General features: G+C 31.6%; 2 protein-coding genes across 2 annotated transcripts in view; both read right to left on the bottom strand.

The window, feature by feature from the left end:
- CAP (Cbl-associated protein) overlaps positions 1-17,389 on the bottom strand; it is a 413,875-nt gene that overhangs the window by 176,160 nt on the left and 220,326 nt on the right. The gene's annotated exons all lie outside the window — the stretch shown is intronic.
- LOC138189098 (uncharacterized) lies at positions 14,007-16,243 on the bottom strand. Its single transcript, XM_069131257.1, has 2 exons — positions 15,131-16,243; positions 14,007-15,049 (listed from the first exon to the last, which is right to left on the bottom strand). Exons 1-2 carry the CDS (start codon positions 15,367-15,369, stop codon positions 14,161-14,163), a joined length of 1,128 nt encoding a protein of 375 aa, XP_068987358.1. The 5' UTR covers positions 15,370-16,243; the 3' UTR covers positions 14,007-14,160.

Raw genomic sequence — 17,389 nt, forward strand, 5'->3', positions numbered from 1 at the left:
GATGTTTGTAATTTCATTTAAAAAATTCTCTATTATAGAATACATAAATACATAATGTTCTATTTACTTGATCCTGTTATCAATTTACTATTTAGAAGTACATATTACGTTATCCTGAAAGCTTCACAACATTTGTTGTTTTATATTATTTTATTGAATCATGTATAATCTATTCTGTAGTAATGGAACAAAATGTCTCTACTGGATCCATTATTTCCTTATAAAGCGAAAGAAGCTTTTGGAACAACTTAATACATATAATTGAAAAAATTAATAATGTTCAAATGGATGCATCTATGTTTGGTAAACTACAAAAATTTAACTTCGTCGAAGAAAAATAAAAATCTGTTTCATGAAAAAATAAAAGCGTAATGATTTTATGTGATTTAAAGTTGACCAAGTTTTTAACGAAAAACTTGCACAAAATTATTAAATTAAACTACTTCGGTATTAGTATTTCTTTGTATATGAAACGATACGATGTTAATACTAATAATAATATTATTATTTATATCGTTACTTATTTTTATTTTCTCCTATATTACTATATAATATTACTTGCAGTTACTACTCAATTTTTAAAATTTTAAAAGTAAAAATAACAACTAGTCTATACAATAATAAATCAAATTAGTTCCAGTTTTCACACGGGCCTAAATATATTAAATTCAAATTATAGTTAATTTCTGGCGTAGTTACCGACTTTATAATTCTTTGTAAAGCTTAACGCATTCCCACGTTCAACTGTTTATGAGATATTTGCATAATGCTCGATTTTCTTGCTTTCTACAATATTAGTTTTGCGTATCGAAAAATAAAATTGTACGTTACGCTCAGATAAATTTTAATTACTGATGTGTATTGTAAAATTAATCCATCGCCAAAAGTATGCATTCTACTGTAAAGCGGGAAATGCACTCGTTAAGGAAAAACATATCGTCGGAAAAATTAATTTATTTGCAAAATAAATACTGTAACGTTGCATTGATATAATATCGTATACGGAAATACTGAAAAGCAAGTGCAACATCAAAATTCTGTTAGATAAAGTAGCGCAAGTACTTCTTGTTTACAAAGTTTACGAAAAGTTATAAACCTGTTTTGGATGTTTCATGCAATATTATCCGATATATTGCAATTTAGTATTAAAATATTTGGAATTTGCAACGAATCATATGTAAACCAAGTTAACGTCTTTACTAGTTACGAAAATTGAAAAATTATTATTTATATGACATAAACAAAAGAATCTCAGAAAATCTATTTATAAGGAACAAAATATTTTGTGCTACTTAATGATCAAATATCGTTAAGGACAAAAAATGCATCAGCCGAAAAGTTATTGTTCATACACTATGAAGAAAAAAATCGTTATTTTCACGATTATCTGTGGAAAATAAAAAATTTGGATAGATAACAATTAAATACTATTATTTTTTTCTGTGCATAATCCATTTCTAGGCACAGAAAAAGAATTATATTAATATTGATTTTAATAAAAATACACCAGTAACATGAACTCCTTCCATTAAAAAAACATAGAAGAAATATGTTAATATTTATATATAAAACAATTACTTTCTGAACGTAAATCATTAAAAATTGAATACTCTCACTTCCAATTATTCCCGATTATATTATTATTTCTTGCGCCAATCACAGACATTACAAATCATTTTTTGCTTTAAGAACGTACGTAAAAAGTACTTTCAAAAATATAGAAAATGAATTTAAAAAATTCCAACAATATTTAGCGATAAGTAGTAAATTAAAGCAACACGCTGAATAAAAGTAGTAGCTCAATGATACTCCATGCACTGCAAGATTAATCGGCGTTTCCACTTTTCCCTAATCGTATAAAAATCAACATCTGAATCCTCTTGCATATTAATTTAGTAACTAACAATGTACTGATAAATTGACGAGTTACAAATCAAAAGTTAGAAACTTCTATCTTGAAATTTTACAATTTTATGTGAAATAAGATTACTAGCTGACTTGTAATGTGTAAAAGTTACTCAACGCCTTCACTTGTCTCATTATCAAAAACCTGATGCTGCTATACAAGAAAATTTATTAGATTGCAGTTTTTTACAAAGTTTTAAATATATGAGCAAACCAATATAGTTATATGGACGGTTCATTTATTTAAAACATAGAACAAAATGTACCTATTACTTGTACAAATATTGTACTCTACTCTAGTTGCTCTAGTTACACGTACACTTGTGTCATATATGTACTTCTCGTCGTACAAACATTGTACCTACTCTAAACTGATTATGTGATTTTTATTTATCAAGTATGAGATTTCAAGTATTTCATACAAAAAAATAGATAATTTTTGAGTTTTAATAACTCGTAACTCGTAGAAAAGATTGAGAAACGCTGTTGTAGATCAGTCGACACTGATCCGTATACAGAATTTCAAGTTACGCTTGCGCAGCCAGCCCCTTGAATGACGTTTTTACGTCAAACATATACGCGTACGTATACATGTTGCATTAAGTATACCGCGCCTCATCTGTGAAACGTGCACTTACACATCAAATAATCTTTGTAGAGATCCTGACACACGCGAACACACGAGCTGCGTGTATATACGCCGCTCTGCCCCTCGTATGAGATTCATGAATAGTGCCACTTCCGAGTTGAACTTCCTTCCGAGTAAACAATACCGGCAGAACGACTACGATTCTGAGCACACCCATCCATTTTCCACACTTTTCATTACATCACGCATCACACACGACGAATTCAATCCGGAATAATTTGAATGGAAATCGAATGGCCGTTCGATTTTTAGTACATTGCTCTCTTTAGTAACTAATCGTGTTATTCGATCGCGCTATGGGTAGATAACTGGCCTGGGAGAGGACAATAAAAAAATGGAGAAAGCTTGTCACAAATTGAAAAAGTTATGCGATCAGATTTGTTAGTAGTCACGTTAGTAATCATGTTTCTGATGAAAACAATCAAATCAATGTTTCTCTTTTTTCAGAAAGACGGACAAAGAGTCTAACACTTTTCATTTATGTCCGAAAAATTTAAACTTTTTTTTTGTAAAGATTCATTATGTTACGTAGTTACTGTTGATGATATCTATAATTTTATTGCAGCAGAATTGTATTCAGCTAAATCATTGAGTTGTACATCTCACGATTAAGATAGTTTTTAGGTCAAATTATTTCCAAATTAAATTATTATAGTGAAGAATACATTTACTCGAGGGCCATTAGTTGTAATGTTCTTCCAGAACAAAATGTAATATACAAGCTTAATATTAGTAAATGTACCATAACTAAAATAATGTACTAAAATAATTTTTGAAAAACAAATAGCTGACTGAAGTAAACTTAAATATCTCGGGTACCGATGACAAGTGATAATTCATAATTCGTTTTGAATGACACTGTAAAGATGAAAGATATGAAATAGTAAAGATCGATTTTATCACTTTCTGTATTTATCAGATTTTCTTCCTAGTACACTTGTAAAAGTTTAGAACAAATTTATCATTGATAATATATTTACATAAATTACATTTATCAACGAAGACTTACAAATACCAAAATACCTCTCTCTCCCTACATTTTTTAAATTTTTCTCCTTCCTCTCAAAAAATGTAATGTCTCTCTCTCTCTTATGTTGGCGTATACAAGGTGTCTCAGCTTAACTCATCCATGTAATTATTTCTCGAATTCATTATTTATTTATTTCATTATTGATTTGAAATAGAAGTTATTTTGTTTCAAGGCAGCGGAAGGATTGTTATTGTAAACACAAATTTTATCTAAGTGAAGGTGCCTCAGAAATCTCAAGGTGACCTCCGTTTTATTAAATGAAACTGTATGTTTTCGTTCAGCCAAGTATGTAGCCCATTTCAAGATGAATTCATTGGCGTATAATATAACGCTCTTTGAAGGTCACTAGAGGTCAGTTATTACCGTTCAAAACTTATCTTCATTAAACGTTTCTGAAATAGTCCGTTAATCCCCCGTATTCGAAAGTACGACATCGGGCATCGATATAGTGATTTATTCTGTCCCTAAATAATAGTTCCACCCTCTCGAAACATGCATATTTACTTTGTTCACAGGCATCCCTAATGCAATTCTTCATAGATCGTCAGGAGATTTGGGTTCTTCTCTTCTTCCTCTCTTATAAAGTCCCACGAGAAAAACAAGAAAAAGTCTAATTAAAACTAAAAATGTTAAGACTGAAGGGACTCGGTGGGAAGAGAATTCTATTTCCTCTCCTTATGCAGCGGGAATATGAAAAACTATTTCGAATATAAGATACAAGGAACAATTTAAAAAATGTTTAACTTAAAAAAATGTTTTAATATAAATTTTAAACATGAATGATTGACCGATTGACGTTTAGAAACCAACATATCATACAGGATACCTCCGAAATGAAAGTACAAGCGGTCGCATGGTGGTTCTACATGCAAAAATAAACCGAAAAGTAAGAACATTTTTTCGTTTAAGGCTTCATTTTCGAGAAAAATGAGTTTGAAAACCCATCGGGTATCCGTGTATTAACAGGAAGTTTCGAATTATGAAACTTCTATTCCCGCTTGTATTTGTATTATTGAACGTCAATAATGTTACGATTTGCTTTCTGATTAATAAAATGATTCAATCATTAAAACTATAAAATTGAATCAGTTATTTGATATCAAGAGTTTGTTTATGTTATTTCATTTATAACATGCGTCAAATAATAAGTTGCGTAATAACACTAACAATTCAAGAATTTGATTTATGTAATTAAAACTGAGATTTTCTTTAACCACTAGCACATTAATGAACCATTGTAATAAGTTTAAAAGTCTACTTTTTCTAACTATATTATAACGTTGAAATTGTTATTTGTGTGATTAAATAAATCTAATAATATAGAAAATGAACATGCATGTAAAAACGCTTAAATATTATGGGTGTTCTAACAACATTTAATCCAAGTATATTGGATATTTTCAATTATCTTGCTCTTTTGTATAACTCGTAACGTAACGAATAAAGGAGAAAATTATATAAAATACTATATAATAGCAATACTAAGTTACACTTTAAAGTTTGTTGGATTGAAAAGAGTTATTAGAATAGCGAGAGAAATAGAACTGATATCCTTATTGAGTTTGAATAAAATACATTCCATACGACAACTGTTAACGTTCAGATAAAAAAGATATAACATTTCCTGGAACAAAGAAAGAAAATAGCAGCAAAGATAAATAATTGTTAATATGAATATCTAATTAAAATACTAAATAATTCTGTCAAATATTTAGTCAACTTGAATTTTTTATTTACAACTACTTAAATTACTATGGAATTTTTAACTTATAAGAAATAACGAAAGGAAAGAAGTATTTAAAAGTAACTGAACAATTTTGAAACTTCAATCAGTTCGACATTTCCTTATCGTTATTTCCAATAAGTCAAGAATTCTACGATAATTTAAGCAGTAAATTATATCGAAATAAATAGTTTAAAAAACAAATTTATATGAAAAAAAGGAAAAATTTTAATTACTATATGTTATCATAAAGATGAACATATTTACATTATAGTAAAATGCAATTAATTTCGCAACTACCATTGAAAAACTATTAATTTTCTTCAAACACGCACACAATTTTACAACGATTATTAAATAAATATGACATAATCCTATATTTATTTTTTTTTTTATTACTTATAAAATATCTTTATATATTTTTGTATATTCAAAAGTCTTTTTATATTGATTAAAGCAACGTAGGAAAATTTTCAAAGAAACTTGCTATAGTGGAAGAAAATGAAATTTCGTGCAAGACAAGAAAGGCAGTAATTTTGATGCTTCTTCGTCCGAACATTATGTGATTTCCCTCCTCTTTGTTGCTCAAAGACGAATAACTCCCTAATTAGGTTTTACTTTTCAAGATTTCAAAAGGTTGCACTGCTCCTTTTAAGCTACATATAATGCAACGACTCCCCGGGACTCAGACAGGACAGTTCTCACGAACAATATTGATTTACGTAGCGTGATATCTCTATTGTGTTATTGAACGATATCATTTTTACAGATTTTTAAAGAATATTCGATCAAATAATATAAGATTTACGTAAAAATACCGCAGTAGTACCTACCTTTTAAATACTTTAACATTATTATTTTCTAACTTTTTCTTTTTCTCACACTTTTCGTAAATTTTACTGTAAATAAATACTATAAATAAACCACGGATGTTTATGCAAATTTATATTTTAACCAATACAACGACATAAATGGAACTTACGTACAGAATTGTTTCACTGCTTAAATTTATTAACTCTTTAAATTACGAGTACTACACTTTGAATTGAACATTCTACACTACACTTGATTTTTATAATATGTTGTTGCATACTGTGCGAATTCTGTGTATTATTGTACCTTTGGCTTTCCCATAAGTGCATAAATATCTACATCGAATTACGATAAAAATGGTTCAAATGTTCCATTACAATTAGAATTCTATGATGATAATATTACTATATGATGTAATCAATTTAATATTCTATCAAAAAATATATATGAATTCTAAAAATGTTCATGTCTCGTGTGATTTAAGTTAGACGATTTCGATATAAAAATCCCCAAATTATCATACTATTGCGTTAGTTTTATAAAATGCAGTTAACAATACCTTATACTACAAACGAATTCTTCTCTTTAGTATTATAACTAAGAAATTGGTAATTATTGAGAACATATAGGAGCGACCTCATCGATTTCAATGATTCTCCAAATATGTTGCCAAGGTGAACATTCTAAATAACTTTGCTTTATACATTTCGCCGCTGCCCGGATTTACTTTTCAAGTTATAAACTAATTTAAGTTTAAGATTATGTGCATTATTTCGTTTCGCTCTGTAAACGATTTTTCAATGATAGCAGATATACTTGTTACATTTTTGACCAACTGAACATTAGAATAAAATACAACATTCCATATATCAATCGATTCATCAAAAATGATCTCACACTAATGGCAGACTGATCACGCCGGGTGGCTAATGCCTGCCGAACCTACAACCCCTTGCTTATTTTTATTTATACAATTTTAAAAATTGTTATCATTCTCATGAATAGTTCAAATTCAGATTGAATTTTATCCAAAATCAAGCGTAATCGTACCTTATCTACATTTCATTGAAGTTTTTTGCGAATATCTTGGAAAAATAGGCCAAGTGGCGCGGCGATTACACGAATAGGAAAAAATGTTGTTCAGAATATTGACCTTGAAAGCTTATTTCAAAGTCACTGAAAAATCGGTGAACTCACCCCTACTCCGAATAATTGTCAAATTTCAATACAACTAAAGATAATTCTAAAGTTTGATTTTAAATATACATACTAAAAAATCTCCTGTTTATTAGAATTTTATTGAAATTATACATCGCTACCAAAAAACCAAAGCGATTTATTTTTTCTTCGATGGAATATCACACTATTTTTTATATTATCGAAAGCTTTAAACATAAATACCGATCCAAGTTACGCAGAGCGTCTCATATTAATCGATCCATGCAAGTATCTTGTAAACTGTACTTATATTATTCGAAAAAGCGTTTCGAATGAAACTTACTTTGTTTGCGAGTGGACATCTGCTGATCATAAATCTTATCGATGTGAACCTGCCTTTACGCGATTGCAATGTAACCTTTGGCTTCTTTTTTTTATACGTCGTTCGATACGTTCGTTAATTCTTTATAAAAAGGTGCGGAGATAGGTACTTGTAAATAGGTAATTGTAATAAAATACCTTGTTAAATGCTTATTTCAATATCAATTTCATCGAATTAAGTGTATGAACGACAAAGAGAACATAAACATAAAAGCATTGCATTATCTTCTTATTTTGTCTTTCAGACCACGAGTCTTACAAGATTAAAGTTAAAATATCTTGCAAAGTAATCATTTTCTGACCAAATACTTTTTTGTAGAGAATTAAAAATGCATCGAATGATGTATAAAAAAAATGCATAGTTCCGTTTACGAAAACCGAAGGTCACCTTGAAGTCCCAGAGAGACAAGATTCGTGACTGTCATAAAATCATCCTCGAAACAAAATAAATTTTATTTCAAACACTTTTTCGAATAATGTACCTCCAGTGTAGGGAATATTACGTGGATTCGTTAATATGAGACACCTCGTAGAAGTCTAAATTATTATTCTCGTTATTATTATCATCATTCTTCGGTATTTGTTATTCTTCCTCTGATAAAATATTGCATTTAGTTTTATACTATTGAAAATAGCTTCCAAATATAATTACTCGTTTAACTTATATAAAGTTAAAACTTTCCATTCTGTTTGCTTAACTTTAGCTGAAAAGTGGCAGTCAGACAGCGATAACTATTGTATAACGCTTCTTAATTATGTAATCGACTCGATGACGAGAGTCGACTAACGTGAAATTATTGAAGAGTGAAGGACAACTGCAACAATTATAAAAGTGGGAGCGCCTGTTGTTAACCACAGAGGAAACACTATTAGTTCATCATCTGAATTGCTAACAACACAAAACGTATACATACCCTGTATCTTTAAGAATCATTTTGAAACAAATTTAGGACAATATAGCATTATGCATTAGTAAAGCTACCTTTTTACAATTTATTTATTTGAGCCTATAATGAAATTTTAAACAATGCACTTTGTGCACTTATTTAGCTATGTATAAAAAATAAAAATCTCATCAATATCGGTTAAGGTTTCTACGAGTTACACAGGCTAATGGTGAAAATAATATATTTTCACAACTTCCGGCATAATTCTAAATGTAAAAATCTAAAGATTCTTACATTTTTCGATGCCTTTATGTATGTTTATATACATATGCTGAAAGTTGTGTTCAAATCGGTTAATGGGGAAACAAGCTACAGGCATCAAAAAATGTAAGAATCTTCAAATTTTATGCCGGAAGTTATGAAAATATACTATTTTGACCATTAAAATATTATCAATCAAAGAGGAGAAGATAAAGGTCGCCTTTTACAACTTTTTTATCCGGACCTGTACTGATAAGTTAATATATATAGTATATATATAGTATATAATTAATATATATATATAACTGACATAAATGTTTAAAACGTGCTTTTAAGTTTTCAGTGCAGGTCCAGATAAAAAGGTTGTAAAAGGCGACCTTTATCTTTTCCTCCCTGATTCCGATCAACTGCAATTTTTTTCAAAAATTTCTTTCACGCCATCACGTCATAAACTAATGCTTTTAACTTCTAAAAAAAAAAAAGAAAGAATCTCAAGTCGTTTAGTCCATTATTTAAAAAGTCATTCTATTTTAAATAGTGTTTGATCAGTTACGTCACTATAGCTGTATATTTTATATTATCTTACATTCAATTGGACTTATGTTAATATTGAATTTATTTTATATTTTATTTTTGCTTCGATTATTATCTTGAATAAATATGGACCAGATCATGAATCAAGTAAAGTAATTCAAGCGAAAGGTATGAAAAACAGGAATTTGAAATATGCCACGTGCACAAAAATTGAATTTTGTCTGGATTGATTTTTCTGGCTGTATTGAAAATTAGGTCAGCAAGACTATGGTTCTGCACGCGTCCTTTACACGTTTATCGATATATCGAATGTCGTAGCGTACGTTGCTTTTGTTTCTCTTTACCCTTATCAAATAAAACTTAAAAAAGTGATTGTGGAAAATTTAAAAAATTAAAAACTAAAATATTTTTTAAACTTCATATAGCACGTACGATGTTCATTTTTACAAAACAAACGGCACGGCAGATATATTTTTTTGAACATATATATTTTGTTCAATTAATTGTTCACAGTCACACCAAGCCACATGATTGTAGATTAAGGTATAGGGTGGATTTTATAATTTTTGAGAAAAGTTGGTTGGTTGTAAAAATTTTAGTAGATGTAATGTTAAAAATACGATCTAGCGACTCGTTTCTTCCCATTTTAAGCTTTACATTAACTTACATAAATATTATTTCTATAAAAACTTGCCCTTCTTTCACTATACTATATTATACTTACTCTCTTTCTATATTCCATTATATTATTAATAAATTACTGATTTATCTGCAACTTAAAATAGTTTTATGAAACATTACTATTTATAAAGGAAAGGCACACTTTACTCCATTTTAAAAGCTTTGTTGCAAAAGCTTCAAAGTTTAAACCCATTATAGTCATCCTAAATTGACATAAGTTGTACTATAAAACAACAACGATAAATGAAACTGTAAACTGTAAATTGAACAAAAGGGCAAAGCATAAAATAGAGGAACAATGGTTGATGGTATATATCAGTAACAATTACATAAGCTATTATGTGACAAGCGACAAAAGACATCGAGCCGATTAATGACGTAACCGAAATACCGAAACGATCGTAGGAATTCCTCGTGAGGATTCGGCTTCTGAGCACCTAGAACGCAAAGAACGAAAGATGCAAGATAGGGCTGCGGAAATGCGGGCTTGGCCCCTTTGGGCCATGACGCCGCTCCCATGTAACTGGCGTTAATACATCACCGTCGAATTTATTCGACACATTCACCACTGCACACGAATCGTTAGTGGTCGCCTATAATATCTCGAACTTTGTAGCATGTAGATTTTGGATATAGACAAAGGAGGAAAACGCTCCTTCAGATATTAAGTATATAACAGTCTATTTAAGCTAGAACATTGTAATTTTTAGAAATATTAAATTGTTTCATAGATTCCATCATTTTATAATTATTTGTTTTCATTAAAAAGTTTTTCACTAATTGTTATTATACCAAAATACGTGCCAAGCATAATTTTGGTCTGCCGAACCGGTGCAAAGTTATTTGGTTGTAATATCGAAAGGTCCTAATGACCGATCGAGATGAAATTTGAGAGGGACGATGAAAAATGGGAACCCGAAGTATAAAATTTTAACTCCGGATATTTATTAGTTTCCAAGATATTAATAGAAAGCTTTCGATATTATACACTGAATCCTATACAGATATTACTAACAATAGCGACATCGGCCTCAGTATCTACAGCGTGTTTCATTTACAATCCGACCGCCTCTTTTTAAGCTACATTACGTTTTAATTTCGGTGGCCGCAAAATGTTGCGTTGTGTAACAGTATATAACTATATATATATTTAATTATATATAACTTATATAATTAAATATAATATATGTATCTATTTAACATATATATTATTATTATATTTAATAATTATTATTATTCATAATTAGCCGGCGATTGGCCCTAGCTTCCATTTTTCAAGCTGGTTTCGATTAGTAAAAATGTTAATTCTAATTCTGGCCGGTATTTGATTGCTTGGTCACTTTTAAAAAATAATTAGGTAGAATACAAAACATCCTTTGGACGACCGAAGTTAGAATAACCTGTTTTACGCTGAGTTACTGTATCATCGTCTATTCGACAGTCAACGATGGCAACTACTACAGCAGTTTGATAATGCCTGTATAGGCAGAAATAAATGTATAATACTTTTGTTAATATTTGGGAAACTAATAAATACCCCTTTTCCGCGAGTCCTCCAAATTTCGTGTCGATCGGCTAGCGAGACCTTTCGTAACTTTATCCAAAAATATTTATTTAAAAATTTCAATAAAAATTTAAGTAACAAAATATGTATAGATTAGTTAATACTAGATAGAAGAGTAATCTCCAAATGGAAAGAATAACGGAAAACAGGAAAAGATACGTTAGCTATTGATTCTGTACGCTTTTTGGTATTTTTATGTCAAACTTTTATTAAGAAAACCGATATCAATAGGAGACGATATAGAACAATCTAATACAAGGTATTTAGCTCTCAACTAATGTCGTTGAATCATAAACAGATTGTTTATATGTTTTATATGTTTATACATATAAAATAAGCAAGGAGCATATAAAATTTACGCACGTTAAGTATCCATCAAACATATACGTATATGCACGATAAATACAGATATGTAAACAGAAAGTATGTACAATTTACGAATAACGTGTTCAACATAGATTTACCATACACAACATTGTTTGATCCGTTACATCTGTATTTTATCTGTTTAGCAATTTTATTTTAATTAGTAATTTATTTATAGCGAAGCGTCAAAATTGGCATTAGGATAAATCATAAGTAACTTTTCCATATTTGTAGCACCGGAATACGGAAGAGAATGTAACGGATGCATTTTTGTAATTGGCCCAATACTGCTGTGGTAAATATATAATTTGGCTTTATCACCTAATATGTTCGAGAATTTTACATATTTCGGACAAACCAGGATTTCTTTTTAAAACTGCGTCTATTTTTATGTGTACTTGTTCATGGCAACTACTTACATAAATGTGTAATACAGTCCATGAATATTTATAACGAATATATGTACTATCTTTATTTATGATGATATATTATACATTGTCATCTATGATCGCAAAATGTGCTCATATGTGCATTAATATGCTCGTATAATGTTAGAGACTTTAAAAACTTACAGCAGCAATTTGTAATTTGTTCAGTTGTTTAAAAAAAAAATTGTAACCTGTCAATTTAAAAAAGTAATATAACTATAATTCGTAATTTGTTTTGTGACGAAGAATCTGTGATGTACTTTAAAATAATCTCTTCATGGAGATGACTAGACTAATTTTAATTAGAATTGAATTAAAAGTATACGATAAAATAATAATACAACCTATAAACTATTATAATTATTATAACACATGTTGTGGTTGAACTGGCATAATTTCCGAGATATTCGTGAAAAACTGCCTGTACGATTAGAATGTATTCTAAATACTTATCGTTGTACGTCTGTCGCAGAATATGCGTCGGTATTGGTTACCGGTCGCCAGTCGCTTATCTTCTGTTTACAAACGAGGGTCAGGTGAACATAAAGGATGCGTGCATAACGTGCATATGCGAGCACGCAGGGAATGTCCATTACAATTCGCTTAAAGGGTAATATCGTATGTTTTGTTAGTTTAATCGTTTTTTTAATCCGCGACGCTTGCATAAAATGACAATAATTATATTTTCTAAAATAATATCAATTATTTTTATAATTATTTTGTTATTATTTCACGCAAGCGTTGCTGTCTTCTGAACGGCGGTCGGATTAAAAAATTAAACATTAAATACATTGATGATATTCGACGATATCGCATATGCATATTGTGTACGCGGTCTTTAAAGCATGCTGACTCTCGTTTATAAACAGAAGACAGGCGACTCGTGGCCGCGAATCAGTGCTAACGCACACGCTGCCACAGACGCTCGATTATAGACCGAATCCAATGTTTTTCGCGAATATCTTAAAAACTAGGAGAATTGAATGGAAATAGATAGAATAGAAATAAGTTGTTCAAAATGTTGAGTTTTACAACATATGCAAAAATCATCAGAATACTTTATACTTTACTCTATATACTCATACTATACTCATACTTTATGCACGATGGTACTTCATATAATGCTAATCAAACGGTTTGCTAATGTTTGAATCAAACGTTTGAATTACGGTTAATCGGGTGCAAATCTGTTCCTCATTTGTCGAATCTCCATTCACTATAGTTGACACTAGCTATTCAAGAAAGTAAGAAAGAGCGGAAAAAAGAAGAAAGATATAGAACGTATAATGATGGTTCTATGACATCTACGTGCCACAATAGATGCAATCTTCCGTACGAAATGCAAGTACATTACAAATAATGTGTTTGAAAAATAATGAAACTTTAACATTTTTTCTCAAGAGCACGGTTGAGTTCCGACTCAGACCTTTTATCCTCATGATGAGTGGAATAACGATGCAATGAAATAAATTTGATCTCCAAGTTCAGATCAATTTAGTGGCAACTTCTTTTATAGATCTTCACCGACTGAGAAGCATAGAATAACGCTATGGTGACAAATCCTTTTCGATCGCCCGGTATACTAGATCTTTAACAAATTTTGTATTTTATTTATTGTATGTTTGATTTACTATTCAATAAATTGCAGATGATTCTTCAAATTATAAAGAATAAACTTTGCTCGTAATTTTCTCGATATATTTTTTCAGATAGTACGATCTCTGTTCCTTGTTCTATAGATTACGATATTATATCATACACATAAAATGAACAAAAGAACTTATAATATAACTATGTGATAAATAAGATAAACCCCTTCCCACGAATAATCAATTGAAACCATACCGTTCGTTACAGCGACATCAAATAGAGTATCGAAGTTTTCATCAAAACAGACATCTTCCTCCATCCATTTGTCGTTCAGCGAACTGTCACCTCCGACAATTTCTTTAACTGCATCAGTTCCCTCAAGTATCATGCAACGTTTCATCTCCTTCGACGTTTTCCTCAAACTTATGTTGTCTCGCTCGTCCTCGATATTCATATTTCTGTTTAGAAGCTCTTGTTCGTCTAGCAGTTCTCTGTCATCATGTTCGTCCTTGAAACGAACAGTTTTACTTTCATTGGTATTGAAGAGGATACCGCGAACAGCCTCGACATTTTTGTTCTTCAAAATAGGCGCTCGATCGAACAGATGGATCATGCTCCTCTCGATACTCGATCGCGTATCGTCTATCGCGTCAGAGTAGAATTTTTTAAAATTAGATTTTTTTATTCCAAGTGTTCCAGCGTTGCTATGGGGCACAGAATTTTTCATTCGCCTGTAACCCCAACTACGTAAAGCTGCAGTGGATTGGGAAAATTCACCGGTCGGAATGGCAACGGTATTCATCCTCCTGAAATCCAACGTGTTTAGTTTGTTTTCGAAGTTCTGCCTGGTTTCGTCGGTCCTGAAACAAGCTGGCGGCTCGATGAGAAACTTCAGCGCTTCCAGCTGTTCATAGTATTCGCGTTCGAACTCCTCCCCGTTGAGTTCGCTATTTCCCTTTCCATCTTTTTTCTTCCCGTTAGTTAATCCGGCTTCGACATTTGTCGCAAGAATCCCCGACTTTGAATCGACTTTTTTGGCCACGGGTCTCGCGAAAGTCACGCCTTTGCCTCGTTTCGACCTACAACTAACGTCAAATCTATTTCCTTCGTCGCTTTTCTTCGTCATCTGCCGTTTTCTAGATTTTCGATGACTCTCTAACCTTGTTCCCGGCCTGGAGCTCCTGTTTCGTTTCCACGAAGCGCGTAACGAACGAATCATTGCTACAAATCGTGATCCGGAACTGGCACATGTGACTTTTCTCTTGGATTTCGAACGTAGCACACGTCTCGACAGCTGTTTGTCGCTGACCAAAGGGTCCGTTGTCTTGAATGACGAGATTTGCGAGGAACTTGTTTCCTCCACGCCGGTCAAGCATTGCGAACAATTGAAAAATCTCATCTTCGAAACGGGGTTGTCAATTCGTCACTATCGCGTTAGTTCATTAATTTTTTTTATTTATTTTGTAACAGGTTTAACGTCACATCAATCGCAAGCACAATTTATCTATGGTTATTAGCGGTTATCTATGGTATCTTATGGTATCTATGGTTATGGTAAGATCGAAAGTACTACGGAGATATTGAATTCTGTTATCTAACATCGTGTTTTTAAAGCATTTGTTTACTGTCGCTTTCATTCAGAATATTATTAAAAGAGACTCTCTATATTTAAGACAATTCAAAATGTGTTCAACCGCTGTACAATATACGTTTCACAAATATTGCGTACAGAACAAAAGTTCACGAATAACTCACGATTGTCACGTTCCATTTCTTTCAGTGTTTTATAAGACATAGGAAAGACATATTACACTATACAAATATTGCTCTTTTTTAGATATACCGTGGCTCACGAAAGTATTTGAACACTTAGCATAAAGAGCTTTCATGTATTTGCTAGCTGCCGTTCGCGACTTCGTCCACGTAGACGATGTAGGAAAACTGATATTTTTCTCTATTTATTTTTTGATATTATGTATTGTCGAAGTAACTGCTTCAAGAAAAACTCTACATCTTTATTTATGTATACCCGTGACCTGGAAACTGCTATTACGCAGAAATATTCTAAATAAGGAGCGGTGCATATTATTGTATCCTTAAGTGTACATTATGTTTTGGGTTGCAAGGTCTAGCAACAAAGGAACTAGTAAACAGATTTCTATTTACGTTCCCTGTAGCCTCTAGCCAAAGCTATAAGGTTTACTTTTTTGGTAATGTCCTTTTGCTATAAATATGTGCTCCCCATCATTCCATTGTCCAGTAACACTAAGACAGTAAGGATCTGAACCAGCATAAACTTTACATTATGCATTGTGCTCATACTTATACCTTTAATTATTTCAATGTACTTTTCTATTACAAATTCATCCACTCGTTCTTCAATCAGTCGACCTCAACCTCAACATGTATAATATAAGAGTCGATTCTGATGCGAACGAAACGAAACATCTTAGAGAGTGACTCTCGTCTTAAATATTCGAGTTCGTTAGAGAAACGACCGCACGATTCAGCAATCGATATAATTTTGAATAAAATCTTGGTCATCTTTAGTGCAACGCAAAGCAACTTTCAGCGTCGCAATCATAGAGTTATAACGATAGTATAGTATCGTAAATAATTATGATTAGTTTATTAATAGTAAATGGATTGGGCAAATGTAATTTAAATAGAAAACAATGTTCATTTAACATGAAATAATTGCAAACGTATAATAATTAAAACAACTAGATAATTAATTAGCACTCTCGTCAACGCAGATTCAACTCTCTCTCAACAACGCTAACAACACTATTTCGACAACGCAGTCCGCACCCTCTGACTTCTCAACTCATACTCCTGTTAATTCGTTTATCGTTCCCTACCAACCCCTTGTCTTTTGTCTTAGCTCCACTACGCACATGATCAACAACCGCTTGTTTACAATCCCCTTGTCCAACCCCCCAGGCCCCTTGTCCACGATACTACAATAGAACACGCGGGTTATGACCCATATGTGTTTACCTGTAAGTGAACGCGATATACAGGGTGATTGGTAACTGGTGGTACAAGCGGAAAGGGGGTGATTCTACGCGAAAAAAGAAGTCGAAAATATAGAATAAAAAATTTTCGTTTGAGGCTTTGTTTTCGAGAAAATCGACTTTGAATTTTCGCTCGGTACGCGTGCACTTTACCGCGTCTCGTTACAACGGATCTCACTGTAGATCGTTGCCTCGATGGAAAAATTAAGAAAAAAAAATTTGTATTCTATATTTTCGACTTCTTTTTTCGCGTAGAATCACCCCCTTTCCGCTTGTACCACCAGTTACTAACCACCCTGTAGAAATAGAAAGAGAACGTTGCATAGGAGCGTCTTCTGTCCTTGTCTAATCAGGCATGCACACTACACGCCTCTCGTTCATCGGTGTTACATTTACATACGT

The sequence above is a fragment of the Bombus flavifrons genome, chromosome 18 (genome assembly GCF_040668555.2).
Source record: "Bombus flavifrons isolate JBK064 chromosome 18, iyBomFlav1_principal, whole genome shotgun sequence".
Lineage (NCBI taxonomy): Eukaryota > Metazoa > Arthropoda > Insecta > Hymenoptera > Apidae > Bombus > Bombus flavifrons.

Coding starts and splice junctions, on each gene's coding strand:
- LOC138189098 (XM_069131257.1), bottom strand. CDS start 15,369: ATGAGATTTTTCAATTGTTCGCAATGCTTGACCGGCGTGGAGGAAACA. Junction 15,050..15,130: donor AGCTCCAGGCCGGGAACAAG/GTTAGAGAGTCA, acceptor CGTTAGTTGTAG/GTCGAAACGAGGCAAAGGCG.